The 26,104-nt window shown below is 39.2% G+C and overlaps 1 protein-coding gene across 3 annotated transcripts in view; it reads right to left on the bottom strand.

Annotated features, from left to right (window-relative positions):
• Positions 1-142: 142 nt before the first annotated feature.
• Positions 143-26,104, bottom strand: part of LOC125459056 (transmembrane protein 164) — a 133,215-nt gene continuing 107,253 nt past the window's right edge. For 2 of the 3 annotated variants that reach the window (XM_048544981.2, XM_059651376.1), the window contains exons 5-6: positions 23,187-23,287; positions 143-4,425 (exon numbers count right to left, since the gene is read on the bottom strand). In XM_048544981.2, the coding sequence (XP_048400938.1) occupies positions 4,219-4,425; positions 23,187-23,287 (308 nt within the window). In that variant the 3' untranslated portion in view covers positions 143-4,218. Of the gene's footprint in view, positions 4,426-21,689; positions 21,792-23,186; positions 23,288-26,104 lie in introns of all 3 variants that reach the window. The other variant, XM_048544982.2, reaches the window with a different exon arrangement.

The following is a 26,104-nucleotide window of genomic DNA, read 5'->3' as shown; positions in this document are numbered from 1 at the left end:
TGGAATCTAAAAGAATATTTAGTGAAATTTGTGGGATGTTTTCTCCACAATGTTTTTTATCAATAAAAGCACATGTAAGTGTTGAAATGAATGACTTATTTTATTGAACAGTTTCAAATGTTAAATTCTACAAGTGTTCTTTCAAAAGCTTTAACCTCTGCTGCTATGAAATGAATTCACTAAAAAATTCACTAGAAATGCATCATTTCTGAAAATGTTAAACTACAACAATACTGTTTGTCACTGGGGCTGAAGAATATCAGCTAAAATTTGATGAGAATAATAAAAAAAACTGAACACTTCAATATTTTATTAAACAATTTATAAACATAAAGCAAACCAGAAATTTGCAATGTCACAAAATATGCTTCAGTTGGTAACTTGAATTTTATTATACAAGCAGAACTGTTCATTCTTTTAGAAAAGCAACATGAAATGAAATTTAGAAAACCTACACAAGTGGCACACTTCAATTGGCAGTGTTGCCAAAATTGTAGGGAGTTGTTATTTTTGCTGTCTTCAAAACTTAGCTTGAATGTCATTTTTCCCATTTGTGAGGTATATCTGGAGTATACAAAACACAGCTGAGACATCCAAATGTTCCAGCAAAGTTACAAACACTAGCCATAAATGAAAGATTTAGTCTCCAACAAAAACAATATTTACTGTCAAGATGAAATGTCAAAATACAACAATACAATTTTTTCCTGACAATTGGAATCCTACAGCTCAAAGAAGCAAAATGAAGTGATGACAGAATCAATATCAAGAGAACAAAAGCATCTTTGCATTTATCTTACTTTCAATATGTGATCAGGTGATTTCAGGCAATTATTCAGCTCCCTGAGTTGAACCATCAATACTGCAGAATGGCTTGCAGATATATTTCAGGCAGCCACATGTTGTAGAATGTGTCAAATATCTTCACAAACTCTAAAAAGCTTTGGAAAACTTGGTGTCAAAGCTTAGTTTGTAAACTTGCAGCTTCATCTCTGCTGCTCTTTGCATTTAGGCCACCTGTCATAAGGCCTGTTTATCTATAGTTTCAAATGTGTTATTAGAGATCTTACTGTCTCTGGAATGTCTTGTCTTCAGATGCTACGTTTTAATGCAGTGCAATGTCATGTAATTCATTTTTCAACAAACCCTAAAGGCCCATTCATAAATAATTTACAAGATGTCTTTTATTTGCTGCTGATCACTGTGTTGCTGCCAGCCCCCACCCCACCCAACCCAACCCAACCCCAACAGACGTGTTGACTTTCCAATCAACCGATTCCCTATTTTAAAACCCCTTCCTTCAACTTGTTGTTTTAAGTATTACCAATACTCAATTACTAATACTCAATAGTCAACTAACTCTAGGTCTGTAAAGGTAAAGTAAGTAACATCAACTAAAGAGTAGGATCTAGAGTGTCATTTTTGTACCATACCCTACAATTTATCAATGTTGTGACATTAGTAAATATCAAATGTACAGTAATCTGTGTTTAAAATACTTTCATTCCCTTAGTGCTTGGCAGGTTTATTCTCTAGCTAATAGACTGGCTGGTCTCCTCACTTTCATTTTTTTGTCTTTAGGAACTATCAGTCCAGTAAGAAATAGTAATGACTTCTAACCAAAGTGACATCCTCTAACAGCCCACTCTTGTTCTTATTAGATATCATGCATGTACACTGTCCAGCAAGATCAATGCTATCTATCACTATTCAATCAGTACCTTTTCTTCCCCTGTACTTCCTAGACCAGGATTGGGATCTCATCATATCTGGCTGAATTAGCTAACAACACAGATCAACCATCAGACCTAGAGTCTTTTGGTTTGTAGAAGTCAAGTAGAAACCACAGTGCAATCATCCACTAAGCCATTAGGGGCAAGTTGAATTATTTGATGAAACGTTATATTGATGGGCAGCTACCAGTGTTGTAATATTAAATTTTCTCACTACAGTACCAGTAGATGGTAGGTTTCAGGTGAACTTTTTTAGTAGTCTGATATGCTTGGTTCTCCCATTTTGGATTGAAGAGGACATATGTGATCCCACATCCAGTCTGCTTTACCTGAGAAACAACACCCAACTAAAAGTGTTCGTAAATTGGAATGTCCAGGTTTGAATAGATAGAGCAGAAAAGATTAATATGAAAGAGAATATTGGGAAAACTTGCTTCATATCTAAATCTGAATTTCTACTTCCAAAAGACAATCTTTCAAATGAATAATCTACAATGATTAATACATAAAAATATTTGTACACTTCTAAATGCACTCAAAACTTGATATTGGCAAACATTCATACTTTTATCTGGATGACATAGAATTCTAATTTGCACTCATGAGGAATCATGGTGACAAGTCATTTTGAAAAGGAAAGGAGTTACAGATTAAGAGATAACAAGGTGTAGAGTTGGATGAACACAGCAGGCCAAGCAGCATCAGAGGAGCCTTCCATGTTCATTCAGCTCTACGCCTCATCTCAGATTCTCCGGCATCTGCAGTTCCTACGATCTGAGTTACAGATTAACTTGAATTATTATCTATAAACTATTTCCAATGCTGAACTTAAATATAGGATTTTTTACGAGGACAAAATGACAGACCTTTAAAAAGAAAACTACTTGAAAGCCGCAAAATGGAAATTGCATATAACAAGCGATTGGTTGGGCGGATGCTGCAGAGCCAAAAAGAGGGAACTGATTATTGTAGGATATGGGACAAGGAACAGGGTTGACACAAGAAGCCAATCACATACTGATTTGTTATTCAATTTTCCTGTCTCAGTCTTCTGCTTATATGGAATAAAAGGAATACAAAATACCAAAACTGGGGAGAAAAGCAAACTACCCCAAAGTCACATTGAATATTTCTCTGTACACTATCACAGTAAAATATATTCTGGTTTTGTTTAATAATTTTTTGACTTGTTAAAAGGGAAAACATTTTTGGAATGTTTAATAGGGCAGAAAATAGCTTTAAAATTTTTAACTTATTTGCATTAATGATGTTTGAATAGGGTTGACTTATACCACACAGCCAATCTTCATTTATACAACAAGGATAGTGCTATTGGCCAACTAGTTACATGCCACATAAACATTAATTTTAATTTTAGTCACAAACACATTTAAGGCAAATGTACTAGACTAACATTGCACAATAGGGAACATAATTACAAAGTTTTGATCTTTGACAAAGTTCACACACCGATACATTTGCACAAATATCACTGCAACACCTACAAGCATACTTCAATTGGAACTATATCTTGCAGGACACACTTAAAATGAACATAGTCTGGTAAATAGATGTACATGGGTAATAGGTGAAAACATCTTTGTTGGTTCTCAAAATCTTTGGGGTTTAAGAATTGAGCAAGAAGGGACAGTAAGTAGTTTCTTCAAATGGGCAGTATATCTTTATGATGCATGTTGATTAAAGGACATTTTTGGTTAAAGCCCTGTCATGTATACAAAATATCAAGTGGAACCAGATTACGAACCACACTGAGTAAAAGCTATGCCAAGCAGTAATAGAGCAGAGTTGGTTGAAGCCTGGGATCAACTGACATGTCTAGCCTACTATGTATCATATGGACAATGCATCCACACCTTGTTTAAAAAAAAGTTGAAAACCTCAAAAGATGAAATAGGAGTTAATACAGGTTGACTGAAAACATAACAATTGCAGAATTGTTCCAAGTAATCTTGCAACGTTGTCGTGACATTTGTATTTAATCCATAAATAAACTAGCTTCCTCGTGCAGAGAGACAGAAACATAATAGGTTAGTTTCCTTGAACTCCACAACTTAATATTTTCAATTGTTTGGATGGATTGCTCAATTATAGTTACTCAAAAGCTGTTTGAATGGGAACATATTAGGTAACAGCACTTTTGTCAGAGACAATACATGGGAAGGCAAACAAAGCAAATAATCTGTCCCAGCCTTTTCCTGTATCTTTCACGATTGTTCACTTTCTGTCGTGATAGTTATGCTCTTTGAATTTGCTCATTTAGATCTGAAGTTGTGAAGAACATTCAGTTTCATAGTATTTCAAAAAGTACAAAACCATTTCAGATAACAAGCTCTTTAAGGCCACTATTTTGCCACTGTTTGCAGCCTTTTTACAAAAAAAATCTACTTTTCTAAATCTTCTGCCACCGTTTGAAAAAAAATCATCTGAATAATATACTTTGCCAGGTAAGACCTGTTGCAACCTTTCAGACTATTTTCTTCATTGGCAGCTTGACCATATCTACCAAGTACTTGCAAGCAGGAGCAGCAGCATAGAAAAGCAGAGTAACCAATTTTCCATGTGTTACTGTCATCACTGTTTGATGTCCCGATGCCCAGACACGGTACCAGGAGCTGTAAAAAGGGTCCGATATTGCAGGACAAAGCATGTTGTTCAGATTAACTTCTGTGACCTTAAAAATAAAATAAACACTCAATGTTACATTTGCAGAGGAAAAACATGATAAGAAGGACTTTAGAATTTTTTTTGTGTTGCGCATCATAAGCAAGAGACAGTGAAAACACAATTTAGTAAAACAATATGATATCTGTGACAGGAAGGTGAAAAGACTTACTTTATATCCCCAAGCAGAATTATTTTTAAAAGAACAAATTTACAGAATAGCAGCTTCCTGCTTAAATAATTTTTTTATGGTCAACAATTTTCACTGGGAATTTACAGGAATAGCAAATCTAGGGAGCACAGCTTCTGTTTTAAACAATTTTTTCCCCTCTCTGTAATGCAGTTCACAGGATATGTGCAATTTGGTTTTCAGTTTTATAACCTCGTACTTTATTCCTCTGCCACATTAGGATATTTTTGTATTGTGGCTGGGACATCTGTCCTTGTTTTGATATAGTGCAGCTATGGACAAGTGTTAAATTTGGAATAAATTATCCCGTGTGACAGGAAGACAGATCCAATTTGAAAAAGGGAAGAAGGCGAATTTCTCTGCCCTACTCAACAGATGGTGAGGTCGGCACCCTTAACCAACTCGTAAGGAGGTCAGTCCCCATCTTAAAAAAAGTTTGAGGAGGAGACCCCGGGTTCAGAGGGAGTGGTCCGGTTCTGGAAGGCAATCCTGCTTTCATGAGGAAATCCGATTATTCATTTTGATTGGCAGAGAGAAAAACATAATTATTAACAACATAAAGTATTATTAATAATCCTGCTAGTCCCACTATTGACTCATTACAGGAAAGAAAGATCCTGCACTCTTGATTAACTTCTGAAAAGGTCCCATTCTTCAGATCTTATAATTTAGGAAACCTTTGGAAAGTTGCAGATGCAGCAGATTCCAGGTAGGTTTTCCCTTCCTCTTCCTTGTCACTATTGACACAGTGGGATAAACTCTCACATTTAAGAAAGAAGGTTCCAAGTTAAAGCTCTATTCTAGAGATTTTTTTGTACTTGCTAGATATAAGCAAGAAATATCCAGCCAGTGATACCCATATCACAAATGCCCTGGAGAAGGCAGTCAAAAGTCACCTTCCTGAACCACTGCAATCCTTGGGGAAGCAGTTAGGGAGACAAAAAGGTGAGTTGCTCACTGAAATTCCTTGTTTCTGAGCCACTTTCATAGCTACAGTATTTATTCAGCTGATCCAGTTCAGTTTCTGATCAGTGGTCACCCCAATGATGCTCATAGTGGGGACGTCCGGTGATGGTAACGCCACAGAATAACATAAGGCGATGGTTAGATTTTCTCATGTTGGAGATGGTCATTGTCCAGCACTTGTATGGCATGAATGACCATATTCCTGGCTGACAGAGTGCATTACTAAGAGCACTGCCACACTAACAGTGGTGCTGTCCTTCAGATGAGTCATTAAAATGAGGGCTTAAATGTTTTTACAAAGATCTGTAGCTCGGGCTGTGGTTGGATTTGTTAGTTGGTTTGCCGAGCTGACTGGTTAGCATGCAAACATTTTGTCTCCCCTCTAGGTGACACCAACATTGCTATGTGGCCTCTGTTGAAACACTGTTGGTCTGTCCCACTCTGAATTTATATGGTCTTGTCAGTCATTGGCCGGTTGGTGGGTGGGGGGGGGGGGGGGGGGGGGGCGGCGCGGGGTGGCGGTGGAGGAGGGGTGGGCAGTCATTTCCCATTTTATACCATAGTGGTATGTAGATGGTGTCCGTTTCAACATGTTTGTTAATCACATCGGTGGTTGAAAACCAGGCCTCCTGTAATCCTCATGCTCGTCTTTGTCTCACCAGTCCTAGTACTCTAGCGTTGTCCCAGTCAAATTGATGTCCTTCTATGTTGGACTGAATTGAAATGAGGGAGAATAGGTCATGCCGTTTTGCTGCAAGTTGATGTTTGTGTATCCTGGTCATGTGTTTCCTGTCCAATGTGGCGTTTCTTGCAGTTGCTACACGGTATTTTATATATCATATTTGTCCTGCTCCTTGTGGGTATGGGGTCTTTCATCTTTGAGAGTAACTTGCGAAGTGTGACCGTTGGTTTGTGTGCTATCTTTAATCCAAGGGGTCGTAGGAGTCTTGTAGTCAGTTCTGATGTGTTTCTAACATAGAATAGGATGGTCAGTGTGTTGGGGTGTACAGTGTATGCTTGGTGTTGTTTGTTCACCAGGCATCTGCAGACAAAGCTGCTAGGATAACCATTGTTTGCAGAGACTCTGTATTGGTGTTCCTGTTCACGTTGGCCCAGCTTCGGGGTGTCGTAGTGAGTTATCACTCTTTTAAACAGAGTCTTGACACAGCTTTTTTTGTGGATGTTGGGGTGGTTACTGTTGTAATTCGGGATTTGGTCATGTGTGTAGTTCCTATATACACTAGTAAAGAATTTCCATGGTTCATTCATTCCACCAAAATGTCTAGAAATGGGAGTTGATTGCTGTTCTCTTCTTCCTTGGTGAGCCTGATCCTGGTGAGTATGCTATTAATAAGGTGGTATGTTTCTTCTAACTTTGCTCATTTAACGATCATGAAAGCATCATCCATGTATCTAACCCACAGTTTAGGCTGGATCTGGGGGAGGGCTGTGCACTTTAGTCTTTGAATAACAGTTTCTGCTATGAATCCCAAGATGGATGAACCCATGAGTGTTCCATTAATTTGTTCATCCACCTCGCCATGGAAGACAAAATGTGTGGTAAGGCATAGATCTAGTAATTTTTTAGCACGTTGTCCGCGCCAATGAAATTAACTAACACGTTGAAATAGACACCATCTACATACCACTGCAATAAAAACCAGAAACAAGATCAAGGTGGCTTTCCAAGAAAATGTGTGGGGTTCAGCGGTTAGCACTGCTGCCTCACAGTGCCAGGGACCCAGGTTCAATTCCACTCTTGGGTGACTGTCTGTGTGGAGTTTGCCTATTCTCCCAATGTCTATGTGGGTTTCCTTCGGGTCCTCTGGTTTCCTCACACAATCCAAAGATGTGCAGTTTAGTGGATTGGCCCATAATGCCCAGGGATGTATGGGTTAGACACAGGAAATTAGGGGAACGGGTCTGTTTGGGGTGCTCTTCAGAGGGGTGGTGTGGACTTGTTGGGCAAAATGGCCTGTTTCCACACTGTAGGGATTCTATGGAAGAACAAGAGCATTGTCCTGGCCAGCATTTACCCCTCAACCAACACCATCCAAAACACATGATCTAGCTATTCATTTTATTGCTGTTTGTGTGAATTTGTCATGCATAAGGTAGCTGCCATGGTTTGTACATTAAAACAATGGCTACACTTCTGAAATACCTTATTGGCTGTAAATCACTTTGGAACATGAGGTCATGAAAAAGTGATATTTTATGCATAATGCAAGTGTTTAACTTTATGTAAAGGCCAACTCAAAGTAGTTTTACAAACAGTTGCTTTTTGGAGAATAGAATCTGGCTGTAGTTGCTCTCTTGACCTGTCAGGATGGTCTGCACCTTTGAGGGGACCTTTCAGGAAATGGTGTTCTAAAAGAAAAGTAGGTGCTTAATTACTGGATCCACTGGATTAATTCTCCAAGAAACGTTAGATTCTGGGAAAGTCTCAGAGGACTGGGACTGCCAGTGCAGGACACTTGTTGAAAAAAAAGGGAGACAGACAAAAAAAAACTGACAAACTTTGTTTAACATCAGTTACTAGGAAATGTTATTATAAAAGGATAGAATAACATAAATTTAGGAATACATCATAGAATCAAGAAGAGTTAGCAAGACTTCATGAAGGGGAAATCATACCTGACAAATTTACTAGAATTTTTTGGACGTGGTAATCAGCAGGATAATGAGGAAGTAGTGGATGTGATATCGTTTGATTTCCAAAAGTCATTTCAAGGAACCACATGTAAATCAACTTAAGACAAAATCCCCTGGTGCTGTGGATAATATTAACATGGTTGGAGGATTGGCTTATTAACAGAAAACAGCATATTGGAAAAAAGAGGCCATTTTCGGGATGGCAACCTTATAACTAGATAAGTGCCTCAGATTAGTGTATTTACAACATATTTGCAATATATATCATTGGCATGACTGGGGTAAATAAATCTACTGCCAAGTTTTCAGATGACACAAAATAGATGGGAAGGCAAATGTTGGATGACACAAAGATTCTGCAGAAGGCTACAGACAGGTTAAGTGACTGGGTAAAAACGTAGCAGATGGAATATAATGTGGGAAAGTGTAAGGTTATGCACTTAGGAAGAATAGAAAGGCTGAATATTATTTAAATAGAGAGAGACTCCAGAAAGCTACAGAATAGAAGGATTTGTGTATGTGTAATTGAGAAGGCAAATGGAATGTTGATCTTTATTTCAAATGGAACGGAGCATACAAAATATTGAAGCTATTGTTAAAACTGTGCTAGTCGGACCACACCTGGAATACTGTGAACTGTCCGTCACTGAAGAAAAATACAAAAATAGAAATTGCTGGAAAAGCTCAACAGGTCTGGCAGCATCTGTGGAGAAAAATCGTTAATATTTCAGCTCGAGTGACCCTTCCTCAGACCCTTCTCCCTGAACATAATTATTTCTATTTTTGTTCCATAAATTAAATATAGTCCAATTGGATAAGAATTTTATCTTACAAGGCTTTTGCTGATAATTTCACAGTGTTTATCTGACTTACATATAAAATAAAGGGCTCCTATTGGGGAATAACCATCCCAGATTCGCAACGTACCAAGCTGTAATGCAATTGATTGCAACATCAAGTGGTCTTTACAGAAAAGATGGATTGGGATTACGGCTGTTAACATGAAGATAATATCATCACTATGCGGCCTTGCATTTATGCAGTTAAATGGAATTTCCAGTTCTTTCCAATGCTAATACTTAATTTCTACTGCTACTATTCCAGCTGCCATTTAAAAACTTTAAAAAAAGGATGATACTAATTTACAATGAATCATAGCAAAAGACTGATGTATTAATGAGTTATGTTAAACAAGCCTAGCATCAAATGTATTAAAATACTCCACAAAGAAACCACTGATTAGGGTTTTCAGACAAGCACCATATACAGCAATGTATTTCTTTGTAGTTACTGCATATAGACATTATAATTAATTTGCTGTTTATAGCAAAGATCAGTGCATGCTTTCCACAAAAATATGGATGTGATCCTAAACTAACTTTGTGACAGAATATTTATTTAGCGCTGCAAGGCTCAGAGACAGCGAGGAACTGTACACTGCTTATGCACTTAATTTTGCTACCAAGAGCAGCTCTGAAGTCAGCAAGTTAGGAAAATAAACAAAGTACACAATCAAAATAGCAGATTGCCTGTGCTAGTGTGTTCCAAAATTTATTCATGGAACACTGCTAGCTATGGTCAACATTTATTGCTCACCCCAACCACTTTGGAGCTGCAGGGCTTGCTTGGCTATTTCAGTAGGCAGTTAAGAGCCAGCTGTTGATCTGGAGTCACATGTAGTAAGGTTTAAAATTTTCTTAAACAAAACAAAGAGCTGCAGATTTAAAAGACAGATAAATCCCCGAGACCTGATCAAGTGTATCCCAGGACATTGCGGGAAGCTAGAGATGAAATTCTGGGGCCCCCAGCAGAAATATCTGTCATCTACAACAACAGGTGAAGGCGCCAGAAGACTGTGTCGAACGTTGTGCCTTTATTTAAGGAAAGTTGCAAAGAAAAGCCAGGGAACTGCTGGGTAATTTGTTGGAGGGGATTCTGAGACACAGAACGTATGTACATTTGGAGAGGCAAGGACTGATTAGGGATAGTCAGCGTGGCTTTGTGAGGGAAATTGTGTCTCTCAAACTTGATTAAATGACCAAGAAGATAGATGAAGTTGAGCAGTACATATTGTTCACATAGACTTTAGTCTGTGACAAGGTTCTGGATGGTAGACAGGTTAATAAAGGTGGATCACTTGGGATTCAGGGAGAGCTTGCCAATTGGATGCAGAAGTGGCTTGATGATAGTAGACAGAGGGTGGTGCAAGAGGGTTGTTATTCGCACTATAGGCCTGTGACCACCAGTGTTCTGTGGACAGCAGTACTGGTACCACTGTTGTCTGTCATCCATATAAATGATTTTGACGAAAATACGGAAGCATGGTCAGTAAGTTGGCAGATGACAGCAGAATTCATAGTACTGTAAACAGTGAAGAAGGTTATCTAAGATTAAAAAGGGATCTTGATCAGATAGGCCAATTGACTAAGGAGTGGTAGATGGACTTTAATTGGGATAAATGCGAGGTGTTGCATTTTAGCAAGACAAACCAGGGCAGGACTTACACAGTTAATGGTAGGGCACCAGGGAATGTAGTTCCTTGAAAGTGGTGTCACAGGTAGACAGGGAAGCGAAGCGCTCATTTAGTACGCCTGCCTTCATTGAAAACAGGAGTAGGGATGTCACGTTGCAGCTGTACAGGATGTTGATGAGGCCACTTTTGGAGTACTGCATACAATTTTGGTTGCCCAATTAGAGGAAGGGTATTATTAAATTGGAAAGGGTACCAAGACTGGAGAGTTCGAGTTATAAGGAGAGGTTGGATAGGCTAGGACTTTTTCCCCTGGAGAGTAGGAGGTTTATGAAATCAGGAGGGGCATAGATAAAGTGAATAACAAGGGTCTTTTCCCTGGAGTGGGAGAATTCAAAACTAGAGGGTGCACTTTCAAGGTGAGAGGTGGAAAAGATTTAAAAAAGGGACCCAGGGGCCAACATTTTCACACAGAGGGCAGTGCGTATATGGAATGAATTGCCAGAGAAAGTGGTATGTAAAGTTACAAAATGTAAAAAGACAGTTGGAAAGGGACACGGATAGGAAAGGTTTAGAAGGTTACGAGCCAGACATAAACAAATGACACCCATTCACTTTGAAACCTGGTCAGCATGGACAAGTTGGACTAAAGGATCTGTTTACATGCTCTATGACACTACGAGATGCAGGAAACCAAAGAAAAACAGAAATTGCTGAAGAAACTTAGCAGGTCTGGCAGCATCGGTGGTGAAAAAGCAGAGTTAATATCCTGGGTCCAGCAACCCTCTTCATGAAGGATGTGTTTGCAAGAAGGGTCACTGGACCTGAAATATTAACTCTGTTTTCTGTTCACAGATGCTGCCAAACCTACTGAGTTTCTCTAAAGATTCAGTCGTTAGTGAACCAGGTGACTTTTCACAATCAGCAGTGGTTTATAGGATCACCATTTATTTTCAATTCCAGATTGTATCACATTCAAAATTTCACTATCTGCCATGGTGGGATTCAAACTCCAAGAACATTAGCCTTGCGTTCCTGGATTACCGGATGACTCAAACTGGCAAAAAAAATGCAAGATAATACATTAAAGTTTAGTGCAATACCTGCTCGCAACAACATCGAATTCATTTTTCAGGAGTGCTCAGAAAACATTCTGAAGGATTTTCTGTTGGCTAAATTCACATTTGCTTTTGCTTATAATGGTGAATGCTTGAGCCATTTGTCAATATTCTTCTCTCTCTCCCGCTCTCGCTCTCCCACCCCCTGCCCTGCCCGAGTTGGTCAGTTTTGGGACTGAAGCCTGACAGAACGCAGACAACAAACTGCTTTAGATGAAATGTTAAAAAAAATCTAAACTGCCAAGTTTTAAAGGCTCCATGTCATTATCTGAAAACAGCGCAGCCTGTCTATCATTCCACTCAGACTACACCATCATTAACTGGATATTCATACTCCTGATGTTTGAGAGACCTTGCAGGATGAAAAATAACTGCCACTATTTACATACGTGACACAAACTTCGGAGTAATTCATCCTATGTGATTCTGGGAGACATGCTAAAGTGCTATATAAATGCAAATTTGTTCTTACTGGAAGTCTAGCTTCATGTTTCAGGCATTTATTATTTGTGACCAGCCCATGGTTTTATAGTTTGGTGAACTAATGATTATAATACTACAAATATCCTCAGTTTATTTCACAAACAGAGCAGACTGGGAAACCTAGACAAAATAATGCTTTAAAATATAACAAGTGCATTTGAAAATAATTCCAATATTTTGCATTTGATTCAATTGACTTTTTCAGCCTATTATTTGGAGTGATATCTAGAATCAAATTTACAAGTAGCAGATGTGTAACTGAACAGCTCTGCACAGTCATCATGATATCAAACTGATGCAGCTCATTATGGTCTGAGCGAATAAGATATTTAAACGTTTAAAGAAAACATAACTAAACATGGTAATAGGGAGTGAACAACAGTGAAACAAAATAATTTAGGGGTTTAAGAAGTCTCACATACAAAACGATCATCTCAAAGCTCAAGGATAGAGATAATGGGAACTGCAGATGCTGGAGAATCCAAGATAAAGTGTGGAGCTGGATGAACACAGCAGGCCAAGCAGCATCTCAGGAGCACAAAAGCTGACGTTTCGGGCCTAGACCCTTCTTGGCCTGCTGTGTTCATCCAGCTCCACACTTTATTCCCTGTCTTGAGCTTTGAGATAACAGTGTCCCTAGTGTGGGGCAAACGAGAGAGAGATTTGCCAAGAAAGCAGAGGATTTAAACTGGTGGCTTATGTTTTCAGAAAAAAAGACAACATGTACATGGAATGAAATTGCAAAGACAGACATACAGAAAAAGAATATTCCAGAAGAAATTAAGTATAATAAATCTTGCCTGGAACATTCAGGTAGACAGAATGTCATTTCATTAAGCAGATACAGAGACAATTAATTCTGGGTTGGGGTTGGGGGAGAAGCACAGGACAGGAATAGGCCGTTTAGCCATAACCAGTTTCACAATTTAATTAGATCATGGCATGTGTGTAAATCTAACCCACATACCCCATATCTCTGTCCTACATCTCTCAATAGATTAAACAAAATCTAGCTTAAATGTAAAATTAATAAGTGATCTACCATCAGTTGTCATTCAAAACTTCTACTATATTAGGAGTCTAGAAGTGTTTCCTGTTATATTAGGCAGCTAGTACAGAAAGGATTAACAGATAACTTGCAATAAACTCAGCCATAAAGGCTATTAAGGGATGCATCTGCAAGGAGCTAACCAGGTGGTGTGTAGGCATTGTTCTAGGTGCTAATGTACATTTAGCCAAAGGGTAATATTTACATATTCAAGTCTAATTGGAGTTCTCACAAGAGACCTCTGTCACTCAGCTATAATGTAACTGGCTATTAAGGATTACATAAAAAAACTATCCAGCTTATCAAGAACTAGGAGGAACTGCAGATACTGGAGAATCTGAGATAACAAGGTGCAGAGCTGGATGAACACAGCAGGCCAAGCAGTATCACAAGAGCAGGAAAGCTGACATTTCAGGCCTAGACCCTTCTTCAGAAATGGGGGAGGGGAAGGGGTTCTGGAATAAGTAAGGAGAGAGGGGGAGGCAGATAGAAGATGGATAAAGGAGAAGATAGGGTGAGAGGAGACAGACAGGTCAAAGAGGCAGGGATGGAGCCAGTAAAGGTGAGTGTAGGTGGGGAGTTAGGGAGGGGATAGGTCAGTCCAGGAAGGACGGACTGGTCAAGGGGGCAGGATGAGGCTAGTAGGTAGGAGATGGGGGTAGGGCTTGAAGTGGGAGGAGGGGATAGGTGGGAGGAAGAACAGGTTAGGGAGGCGGGGACAAATTGGGCTGGTTTTGGGGAGGGGAGATTTTGAAGCACCCCAAACTTAAATTCACCTGGACCATCTCTGATAACTCTCTCTCTTTCCTCGACCTCTGTTTCCAGCTCTAGCAACCACCTGGAAACCGATATCCACTTCAAATCCACCGAATCCCACAGCCATCTAGAATACACCTCCTCCCACCCACCCTCCTGCAAAAATGCCATCCCCTCTTCCCAATTTCTTCGCCTCTGCCGCATCTGCTCCCAGGATGAGGCATTCCACTCCCACACATCTCAGAGGTCCTCATTTTTCAAGGACCGCAACTCCCACCCACCCCCCCCTCCACTCAGTGGTCAAAAACGCCCTCGACCGTGTCTCCCGCGTTTCCCGCAACTCATCCTTCACGCCCCCTCCCCGCAGTAACAACCAAAACAGAATCCCCCTCATCCTCACATACCACCCCACCAACCTCCGGATCCAACACATCATCCTCCGACATTTCCGCCATCTACAATCCAACACCACCACCAAAGACATTTTTCCATCCCCACCTTTATCTGTTTTCTTGAGGGACCACTCTCTCTGACTCCCCTGTCTATTCCACACTACTCTCCAGCCCCACCACATTTGGCACTTTTCCCTGCAACTGCAGGAAGTGCCACACCTGTCCATACACCTCCCCGCTCACCCCCATCCCAGGCCCTAGGAAGACCATCCACATCAAGCAGATGTTTACCTGCACATCTGCCAATGTGGTATACTGTATCCATTGTACCCGGTGTGGCCTCCTCCACATCAGGGAAGCCAAGCGGAGGCTTAGGGACGCCTCCGCCGGGTTCACAATAAACAACTGCACCTCCCAGTCATGAAACATTAACTCCCCCTCCCATTCATTAGACGACATGTCCATCCTGGGCCTCCTGCAGTGCCACAACGATGCCAAGCAAAGGTTGCAGGAACAGCAACTCATATTCCGCTTGGGAACCCTGCAGCCCAATGGTATCAATGTGGACTTCAAAAGCTTCAAAATCTCCCCCTCCCCCACTGCATCCCAAAACCAGCCCAGCTCATCCCTGCCTCCCTAACCAGTCCTTCCTCTCACATATTGCCTCCTCCCACCTCAAGCCCTACCCCCATCTCATACCTACAAGTCTCATCCAGCCCCCTTGACCTGTCCATCCTCCCTGGACTGACCTATCCCCTCCCTAACTCCCCACCTATACTCACCTTTACTGGCTCCATCTCCGCCTCCTTGACCTGTCTGTCTCCTCTCCACCTATCTTCGCCTTTATCCATCTTCTATCCACCTCCCCGTCTCTCCCTATTTATTTCAGAACCCCCTTCCGCTCTCCCATTTCTGAAGAAGGGTCTAGGCCCGAAACATCAGCTTTCCTGCTCCCGTGATGCTGCTTGGCCTGCTGCATTCATCCAGCTCCACATCTTGTTATCTCTGCTCATCGAGATGAAGCCTCTCTTCTGCTTAAGACTTCATGTGAGTGTCTTTTCCCAACGGGTACCAGTAACTTAGACAAGTACCAATTAGAAGGATTGATGCACTGGATCTAGCCAAGGTATCTCAAATGGTTCCTATGGATACAATTACAACATATACTATTATCTAATTTCATTTCTGAAAAGTCTGTCTCTAAGATTTAGGCTATTTTCCTCATCCTAGACTCCCCACTTTAGATGCTATCAATCTACCTTTTTGCTATACCTTAATATCTTGAAACCTTCAATCAAATCTCTTAGTTTGCTAAACTCCATAGCCTACAACTCCAACTTATGTAATCTCTTTGTAATTTCCCTCTGGAGTCCAGCTATCATTCTAGTAACAAAAAAAAACACTCTGACAAAAGTGTGTTGTGGTATAGTGGTAGTGAACCTACCTCCAGGCCAGAAGGTCAAGGTCCACCTGCCCCAGAGGTTATTATAGCATATCTCAATAGGTTGATTTAAAAGAACTACACTGCATGACATCCAATATCTGATGCCCAGAATTGAACAGTACTCCAGGGCTTTGTGGAGTGGAAGTTCTACAACTTTGTATTCTATTCATCACGACATAATGACCAACATGCCAACTGCCTTTTTGGTCCTAATTTGGCCCTATACATGGCATTTTGATTATAAATATACCTGAATCTTCAAGCCTCTTTGGACTTCCAATGTTTCAAGCTTTCGCAATTGGAAAATTACTCAGATCTATCGTTTTAAGTCTGCAATGAAATCCAATTGCTACAGCAGTGGCCCATTCACAATTCTTTCCAATACAATACCTGTCTGCATTGCTCACAATTTTGCTTAACATTGTACCACAGGCGCATTAGACTATGTACCTTTCTATCTTATTATCGAAGCAGTTAATAAAGTAGGTGAATAGTTGTGAATTCACAGAGGTTCCAGTGGGATACAGGTCATACAGTTTTGGCAATTAAAGTACTGCCCAATATTCCTTCATTGGTTCAGAAAATTTCCTCACCAGGTCAATATTTGTTTTTGATTTCACCTAAAGGCTACTTTCATGGCGGACTTCATCAAATGCCTTCTGGAAGTCCACGTAAATAGCACTCGTAAACACAATCACTACATTATTTATTTCTTTCAAAAATTCATTTCTTCATTTGATTCATCATTTACCAGTTCACTTTGACCAGCTGAAGACCTTCAAGTTACGAATAAGAAATCTGGTAACAAATGTTAGGCTAATGACTGTATTTTATTGCTTTCACTCACCTTACTTGTACCCAATCTAAAGTAACTTTGGAACATTGTGCTTGCAATATTCTTTTATAACAGCACGAATAAAAGATATGTGTTACAAACAACCAGACAATCATACATTGATTCTTGGATTTAATGGCATTGTTCATACTTATAAGTGGACGTTTCAACTGGAGGTATTTCAAAGCTAACTTGCACAACATATTAAAAACTACATATTCGATACTGTAAAACCTGGGGCATGCAACATTATATCCCGATGTCTTAAGAACTGGACACTGCAGTTATCACATATGCCCTTGTGCATTTTCCAATTTCGCAGGAGGCAAAACTGACATGTTGGTGAGATGAGGTCAATGCAAAATTAAGAATGTATTTTGCATCATACATAAACTTTACATTTCCAGACTTCGACTGTTTCTATTTTTCACAGGAAGCATTTATAAAGCAACAAAAACATGCTGCCCTTACAACACAGGCAGGATGACCAACTATTTCTTATATGCTACCCCATTCTAATACCTTCCTCCAAGCTTCATGTTTTGCAGAGGAAAGACATTAAACTTGATAGGAATAAAGATGCTGAATGAATGAAGACATACATAATCTATTGAATTGAAAGCTTTGCCTGCTTTTATTATTTTATACCTTACACTAAAGTCTAGAAAATCCATGGAACATTTTAAATTGTACACTCTGTGACAACAATGACATCTGAAAATTATTGTGGTTGAAATTTGGACAGCAAATCTCAAACAGCTATTGTTCCTTTGAATTTAGCTAACAAGCTCAATAACAATAAAGTTCAATATAAGCAAATAAAATGTGTTTTGTCAGCAAGCATATTTAAAACAGCAGCATGGAAATATTTACCTAGATCTGTTTACTGGCTAAGGTTGAGGAACACATTTTATATAAAATTTATGCATAGATGTATATGCATTATTTATGCATATTATCTCCTATTACATAGTTCCCGGGTATTGAAGGATCTGGACCATGTTATAGTGTACTTTGGCTAATAAGTGTATTTAAGGAAGTTGTTCAAATATTGCATGCAGATTTGGTCTAAATAGGTTGTAAGGTCAATTAGACTGTTTGGGTGAAAAGTTTGAGTTAGGCTCCTCTCTGTTCTTTCAATAACCTTCCTAGTTTCCACATGGACAGAGAAACAGTAAACTTCCTTCCTCCTTTTTGTCCATTCAGATTATATCAAACACCACTGAATCAGAGACAAAGTATAATTTGTGGAGCAAGACAGACACTCAAAACTTTTACATGAAGCATCTGAATGTCATCCTTTTAAAGTGTACTGTAAGCTTTTAATTTTATTTCTAGAAGATTGCCCATATGTTGCTTGTGACAGATGATATATGATTTGCCACAAGTTGATTGTTTTTTTAATAGCATAGCTCAGAGAAACCTGGGGGAAATAAAAATCTCCCTGCATCGGGTCACACTCAGATTCCTCCAAAATCTTTTCACATCGTCATCCTCTTGTCCCTGTCACATACGGGTGCAGACCGTTCTTAAATCTCCCCATTTCTTCAACTCTCCTTTTATTGCACTTCTTCTTTCCATGCCTTTTAACATCAGTGGAAAGTAGTAAGAGCAAGGACAGACCATGCATCATCAGTCAATAAGGCCATGGATGAACTTTGACCTTTGCTCCACTTTATCACTATCTCTTGATGACCCTAAAGTTTAAACACGAAAAATCTGTCTCAGTATTAAATTTCCTCAAAGATAACGTACCTGCGGCCTGCTGGGGTAGAGGAATCCAAAAGATTTAAAATTTTCCAACGAAAGAATATTTTTCTTAAGTCCTAGCTGACCTACATCGTTTCCTAAAACTGTGACCATTAATTCTAGATCTCTCAGCCAGGGGAAGCACCCTCTAGCATAGACCATCATGTCTTTAAGAATTTTATACCATTAAATGAGTACATCTCTCATTCTTCTAAACTCAAGAGAATACAGTCTCACGTATTCAATCACTTTGCATGGGTCAAGGCCAACAGTCATTGCACTTCCTCCAGACAAGTTTATCTTTTCTTTAGTAAGGGGCTAAAACTACACACAGCACTCCCGGTCTGATCTTGCAAAGGCCATAAATTATTACAGCAAGACATCTTATACTCCAAACTGTTTGTAGCAAAAGACTAAAATAACATTTGCTTGCTAAGATGCAGGTACAACTCCGTTGTCCCAACCTCTGAATACCAACACTTCCCAATCTCTTGCTTCTTAATAATTATTCTGCTTTTCTATTACCTACCAAAGTGGACAACTTCACATTTATTCACATTACATTCCAATTGACAAGTCCGTGCTTACTTATTTAAACCATCCATTTACCCATATAGACTTTGTGCCCTTTTCAGAGCTTATAATCCAACTAACTTTATAATCATCAGCACGTCTAGATGAATTACATTTTGTCTTCTTGCCCAAGTCATCAAAACTAATTTTAAATAAATGTAGCTCAGACACCAATTCTTGCAGTATCTCATGAGTTACAGTCAAACTGAAAATGACTTCTCTCCGTTTACAATACCTGTAGAGACTAATAATTTATTTAAAAAACACATATTTCCCAGTGACCTATGCAAAGAATCACATAACAAGATTCACATGTTAGGACTTTTACTGTAATAAACAAAACTAAAATCAACATTAACTAAAACTTACTTAATCCACTAACCTACCCGAAAGGCATTCTTTATCAACTTGTTAAAATAATCGAAAACCCCATTCTATTCCTAATTGTTTCCCACCATACTCAAAGCAGAAATCTAATCTCATGTTTACAAATTGCAATCTCTTGTCCCTGCCCATCAGCAATCATTACAGTATGTGTACACCCTGTAGACTCTCAGCATCTCTTTCTTGTACTCATGCACTTGACTGGTTAAACTCCCTACTGGATCAGCTGCATTTGTCACCATTTCAAAAAGCAGTCAGTCAGTCAGCGATATAATCTGTTTAGCCGGCCCTCTTTGTAAACGTCAGCCCTTGAGGAATACCAGTTGTGCTGCTTACCTGGAAATCAATTCTTTTTAATTATAAATGTTTAATTAGCTCTTTTCAGATGGGAGAGCAACAATATAGCAATATCATCAGAAATATTAATTAAATAATGCATTACTCATATCAACTGTGTTAATAACAGCTGTACGCATTCAGCGTACATTTTCCAAGGACAATTAAAAATGCTAACAAAGAATTAAATTTTAGTCAAAGTTATTTTAAAACTTGTAATTTTTTTCCCCCTCAGACCACGATAAAGATGAAATTCCAATATTAAAACATCTTGGAGTAGCAAAAGGACGAAACAAAATCAGCAGGATTCTGCTTTTAATTGCCATGCAGTATTTAGTCAGAAATCACACCTGGATGTCTATGAAGAGAGGATTGGCCCTGACTTTGATGTTTTGTGTGGTTGAAGAGCCTGCCACCACTCAATCCACACACTCATCTCCAACAAAGGTCATGTCAATAAATTATCAGGCTTCTATATCACGTAGCTGCACTCCCACAGCTGTGTGCACTCCTCTACAGCAATGACAGAGAAAGAAAACCATACATCACATTTGGTTTGCTTTAAAACAAAACCAGGAACATAGGGAATATCTTTTAACGCAAGGCAATAAAAAACGTGCTTGTGCTGAAAGTGAAATGGTTCACTAGACCTCAAGCTGTTGAAATATGAATTTAAAAATGGCCCTAATCTTCAAGTATGTGTCTCAGCTTGCATTACTGATGTGCATCAGGATCCTGAGAAATTCCCAACATGTGTACATATGCAGTGCCTAGGCGGGAAGTTCATGCTTTCAATTGCCTGTTTCCCCAATGTTTTAGCTGTTCTGTTGTTCCATCAACAGTGGTATCAGATTGTCAGAACTACACAAACTTGGAAATTGACAGCCGCATTTAAAAGAAGTCAATAAACTGAATACAGATCTTAAACAGTGTGTCTTCAGTTCATGTCAAGAAAAAAGGGTATGGCTGTATTGAAATTGTGCTGAACAACTAAGCTCCTTAACACTGATTTTTTTTCCTTCGCAGATGCTGCCAGACTTGCTAAGCTTTTCCAGCAACTTTTGTTTTTGTGGCCTCCTTTGGGTGTCCATCTCTGTACCTTTCTAGGGCTGGCATCCAAAGGTACAAATGCTCCAACATAAAATGGTAAGCAGGCATATTAAGTCATTGTTGGTATCAAAAACTTCCTGTCAGATCCTAATGTTGTAGTCAATGTGTGTTTGCTTTCATTATGACTGCATTACTCAAGAGCATTTTTAGACAAGTCAAAATCTCAAGCAATACCTTGTGTGATGATACTACAGCATTTAAGAAGTGTACTTGTCCTGGTTTTTTTATGAAAAAAAAAGATTGAGACAGAGATACCAAGTGGTCTGTTCCAAATGAGTAAAAACTTGTGATGCTTTGGGTTTTGTTTTTTTTAAGAAAATTGGAACTACAGAAGCAGCATGATTGGGTGGAGTCAGGCTTCCGCAGAAATAGGGTTTTAGTTTAGCCTTCGATTATTGTTGGGTTTTTGAAACTGCCATACATCTCTCTCAGCTACAGTAAAAAGCTTGAGTTCTCTCTCTTTGCCAGAGTATTCTCAGTGATCTTTTCCTCCTGGACTAGGGAAACATTGCATGTGAGACAACATATTTTACTGAATTTGCCTTCTCCAAGGGTGGGCTTATGGATGATACTATATTGTAAAAGTTGGTGTTTAGTAGTTAAATAATCTATTATTCTGTTAAATATTCCAATAGTGTTGGGCTATTTCAATTCTTCTTTCTTTTGTTTGTATTTTAACTAGAAGTAAGCATAAAATGTGTTTTGCTTACAGCTAAGTAGTTTGACCAATTGAATTGCACCCATAACAAAGCACATCATACTTGCCTTTAAATAAGAAAAAGTTAGGATCTAGGCTGTCTCCTTGAAACATTTGAAGGGGGTTTGTTCTGGTCCATTACACTTGCTGGAAAGAGACCCTTGGATATGCTGTTACAGAGTAAAATATTAAATGAAGGAGGTAGCTGCAACTGCATTTCCCTGTATTATAAGCATTAGTTTTCACTTTATTTGTACAGGCTCTTGCCAAATTCAGACCTAATAATACCACGTAATGGTGCAGAGGCGGCCATTTGGCTCCTTGTGCCTGTGCCAGTTACATTACCAAGTGCCAAGTTCCTGCCTTTTACCCATGCCCCTGTATACTATTTCTATCCAAATAATCATCCAATACCCTCTCAAATGCCTCATATCAACCTGCCTCCAGTACACTTCCAGGTCATGCATTCCCGATCCTAACTACTTTCAGTGTGGAAATTTTGTTTTTCTTACATCGTTCTTACTACTTTTGCACATTATTTTAAATCTATGGTCTCTTGTTCTTTTTCTTTTCCAATTGGTAACAGCTTCTCCCTATCTATTATATCCCGACCCAGATCACTCATGATTTTGAAAACCTCAAATAAAATCTCCTGTCAGCCTTCTCTCCAAGGAGAAGGTTTTCAACTTATTGAATCTATCCTTTGATTCACTGTGACAATAGATAAAATTATAAGACTAATAGTTATACTGTTAAAAATAAACTCCTTTCATCTTCTGTCAGAAGCTAGGCTAATACTTCTTCCCAAAAGCATTATAGATGCTGACTTGATTGCAACAATGGAAGAACAGAATAAATAGACATTGTGCATATTCCTTCAGATTTTTCTATTTCTCTTCCCCTCACTGACCACTTCAATGAGGGTGCAATCCTAAAACATTTCTACTGTTGAAGTATAGTCCATGCAAGAGCCAATTTTCTGGCAGCACAGTTCTACAAACAGCAATGTCAGAACAACTAGGTAATCTGTTTCTGTGATGTCAATTGAGAGCTGATTATTTGTCAGGTCAGCAGGGATAACGCCCCAAAACTCTTTTGAAGCAAGTCATAGGATCTTTTAAATAATCCACCTAAAAAGCACACACAGGGATTTGCTTCATTAGCTCATTGGATAATTGGTGCCTCTGTCAGCACAGCACTCCCGCAATAACTAGGCAAGTGTCAGCCTGGGCTATGTGCTGTAGTCTTACGAGTGTGGTTTGCAGGATTGCCTCCTCGGCATAAATACATTCTCATTTGATCAGGATAATAATTTGTGCTTATTTAGATAATACAAAGCAACTTGGAAAATGAGAGATTACAATTACAGACTTTGCAAAATATCAAATTTCTTTGTTTTTATCACCTCTTGGACCCCAGTGGTACATTACATTTTGATACAAGATCATGCTGCAAAAGTCTAGAAAAATGGCTAGAAAAACAAAGTTACTTTAATGCAGATGTATACATATGCTTACTATTTCACATTTGTGATGGGTACAAGTTTTTTTTTTAAATATACTCACCAAGCCAAGGATCTGAAGAAAGGTAAAATGATAGAAGAATAGAAGTCCCGTTGCAAGAAGAGCCCACCAAAAATCACCCAGTGGTTCTGGTTTGTACACACCTTTTGAAAAAACAAGTTATTAAAATTAAAATCAGTCATTTCCTCAAAATATCTCATTATGCATGGTTTCTCACTATAATAGAGATCCCGACCATTAGATTTGCAATTTAAACTTATCCAAAGGGGTTCCCAGTGTTGACATTAGGCCTACTTAGCATATCTGCATCAGTACTACCCAACAATGGCAATTGCAAAAATTAAAACTTGGGCTAGGTTACGATCACTGCCAGAAGTGCAACAGGAGGTTACTTTCTGCCTACCCAATATTTTACTTGCAGTTTGTAAAATCAACACCTTTTCACTTTCACTGCAAGAAATAATGATCTGTTGCTAAATGTCAATAGCTTTATTTGTATACTTGGGATGTACGCACCATTAGCAGGGCTACATTTATTGTCCACCCTTGACAAGGTAGTGATGGACTTCCTCGAACTGCTGCATAAAATCATTAGAGGAACATTACCATGTGTTAGATCGTTAATTCCAGGATTTTGACCAAGGAAGAACAGTGACAACTTCCAAGGTGTTATTCCGCAGGATTCATTGATACTAGCAAAAAGGTCAAAGGGAGGCTTTACCTTGTCGGAGATGCTCATTGCCCAGCACTGGTATCAACAAGGTTTATGTTACTGATCCAACAGAGACTGGTAAAAATTGAATGGCGCATTATCAGAAGTGCAAATGGCAACACTCCCCTCATAAAATGGGGAAAACTAATGATGCCATGGATGAAAATGGCTAACTGCAGCACTTCGCTGTAGCAGTGATATTCTGTGGCTCGAAGGACTCACTATCAAAAAGCCGACTACCTTTGTGTCTCAGAAATGACTATCACTGCTGAAGGGTTTCTGCCTTGATTTAAGTGACTAAATGTGGATGCTGCTTGATGGTATACTCAGTCACATGCCACCTTGGTGCCAAGGGTGATTTAATTCATTCACAGATGACCGTGTTACTGGCTGGGCTGTTGTCCATCCCTAATTGCCCAGAGGGCAGTTCAGAGTCAACCACATTGCTGTGGATCTAGAGTCATACGTAAGCCAGACATGGTAAGGATGGCAGTTTCCTTCCCCGAAGGTCATTAGTGAACCAGATGGGTTTTTCCAATAATCAGCAACAGATTCATGATCATTATTAGACTCTTTAATTCCAGATATTTATTGAATTCAAATTCCACCATCTGCCGAGTCAGGATTCAAACCCCAGTCCTCAGAACATTACCTTCGTCTCTGGATTTACTGTCCAGCTTAAATACCACTAGGCCATCAATTGCCCTGATTTATTTTACCTGCTGTGACATTGAAAACTAGCTTCATTCAGACACAGCAGCAAATGAGATCCAGGCACAGTGGTTCAGGTCAAAGTGAAGGAAGACCTAGGTTGAATTCAAAGCGAAGGAGTTATACCTGTTATTTGGACTTGAAACACAAGAACAACATGTGCCTTTGAACATTTGAAAGAAGCAAAATCTTTATTGCTCCAATGATTGTCAGGGAGGGGGTCAGACACTTCTTCAAAATGATTGGAGAACTTGAATGAGTACATGAGACATGCAAGAAATTGCAACAAAATTATGAGAAAAGAGAGAGTGGAGTTGAAATGTGAGTGAACAAAGTCACTGATATGAAAGACAGCATAACAGAAAAAGCCAGCTGCCTTGGCTTTGGGAACTACGACTTAACAGAAAGAATCAAACGGAGAAGCTAACACCTACTACAGACAGAGCTCTTGCAGAGGGAAACCATTATTACTGCATCTTTAGGAAGCAACTGGTGCTGTGCATTATGCTAGACAGTGACAAAAACATAAAGGCTGCCCAAAGCAGAGTAGATGATTCACCAAAGTTTTCAAAAGCAATATAATTACACAGAAATGCATCATGCTATTGGACTGGTCATTGTTCCTTTTCGAGTACGACATTTTGTGGTTTTTCTATTCCTGTCATAGAATTTACAGCAGGGATAGATGTTGCAATACTTGTAGATCTTTCCATTTTAAACCAGCCTTAGAATCCATTTGCTCTTCCTTAATTGAAAATGAGTCTGACTTTGTTTTCTGAAGAAGATTCTCGACCCGAAATGTCAGCTTTCCTGCTGCTTTGATGCTGCTTGGCCTGCTGTGTTCATCCAGCTCTACACCTTGTCATCTCAGATTCTCCAGCATCTGCAGTTCCTACTATCTCATGACTTTGTTAATCTGGTAATAGCATGATAGGATTTTAATGAGAATGATGCTGGCTTGTAGAAATCATGCCTGATGTGTATTTTAAGATGTAAGCTGATGGCCATCAGTTTGAGGCTTTACCAACACTGGGGTATCACACACTTTCAATGGCAGGCACATACTGGCACTATGACCTAAAGGAATGCACAGATCAAGTCTGTGAAAAGTAAACTTTTGTGGGCCTAGACAATGGACATCCTTCACCACCACCAGAACTGTCATTTGACTTATGGTTTCATTTTAAATTACTTTTAAAAAAGACTTCTTTCGCAGCCATCTTTCTCTCTCTTCCACTGGAAGACGCAGCTGAAATGGCAGAATTTGCCACCATGCTACATTATTCTGTTGAGCTATCCCAGTTTACTTCAACTTGTGTGAGCTTCTTTGGAAATAGAGGCAACGCCTCAGTGGAATGAGTCATTGCATCCTGACTGAATGAATTTAACAGCTGTAAAGCCACCCTGTTCAAATATAAGGCAGAAGATATTTTAAATAGAGGCATTAATGTCAAATATTCTGAAGCTAATGCAGCACTTTGCTAGGGTTCCACCCTGGTCCCTTTTCACCCTACCCATAGAGACTATAACTTAACTT

The sequence above is a fragment of the Stegostoma tigrinum genome, chromosome 15 (genome assembly GCF_030684315.1).
Source record: "Stegostoma tigrinum isolate sSteTig4 chromosome 15, sSteTig4.hap1, whole genome shotgun sequence".
NCBI classification, from domain to species: Eukaryota; Metazoa; Chordata; class Chondrichthyes; order Orectolobiformes; family Stegostomatidae; genus Stegostoma; species Stegostoma tigrinum.
This window is presented reverse-complemented; position numbering and strand designations above follow the sequence as displayed.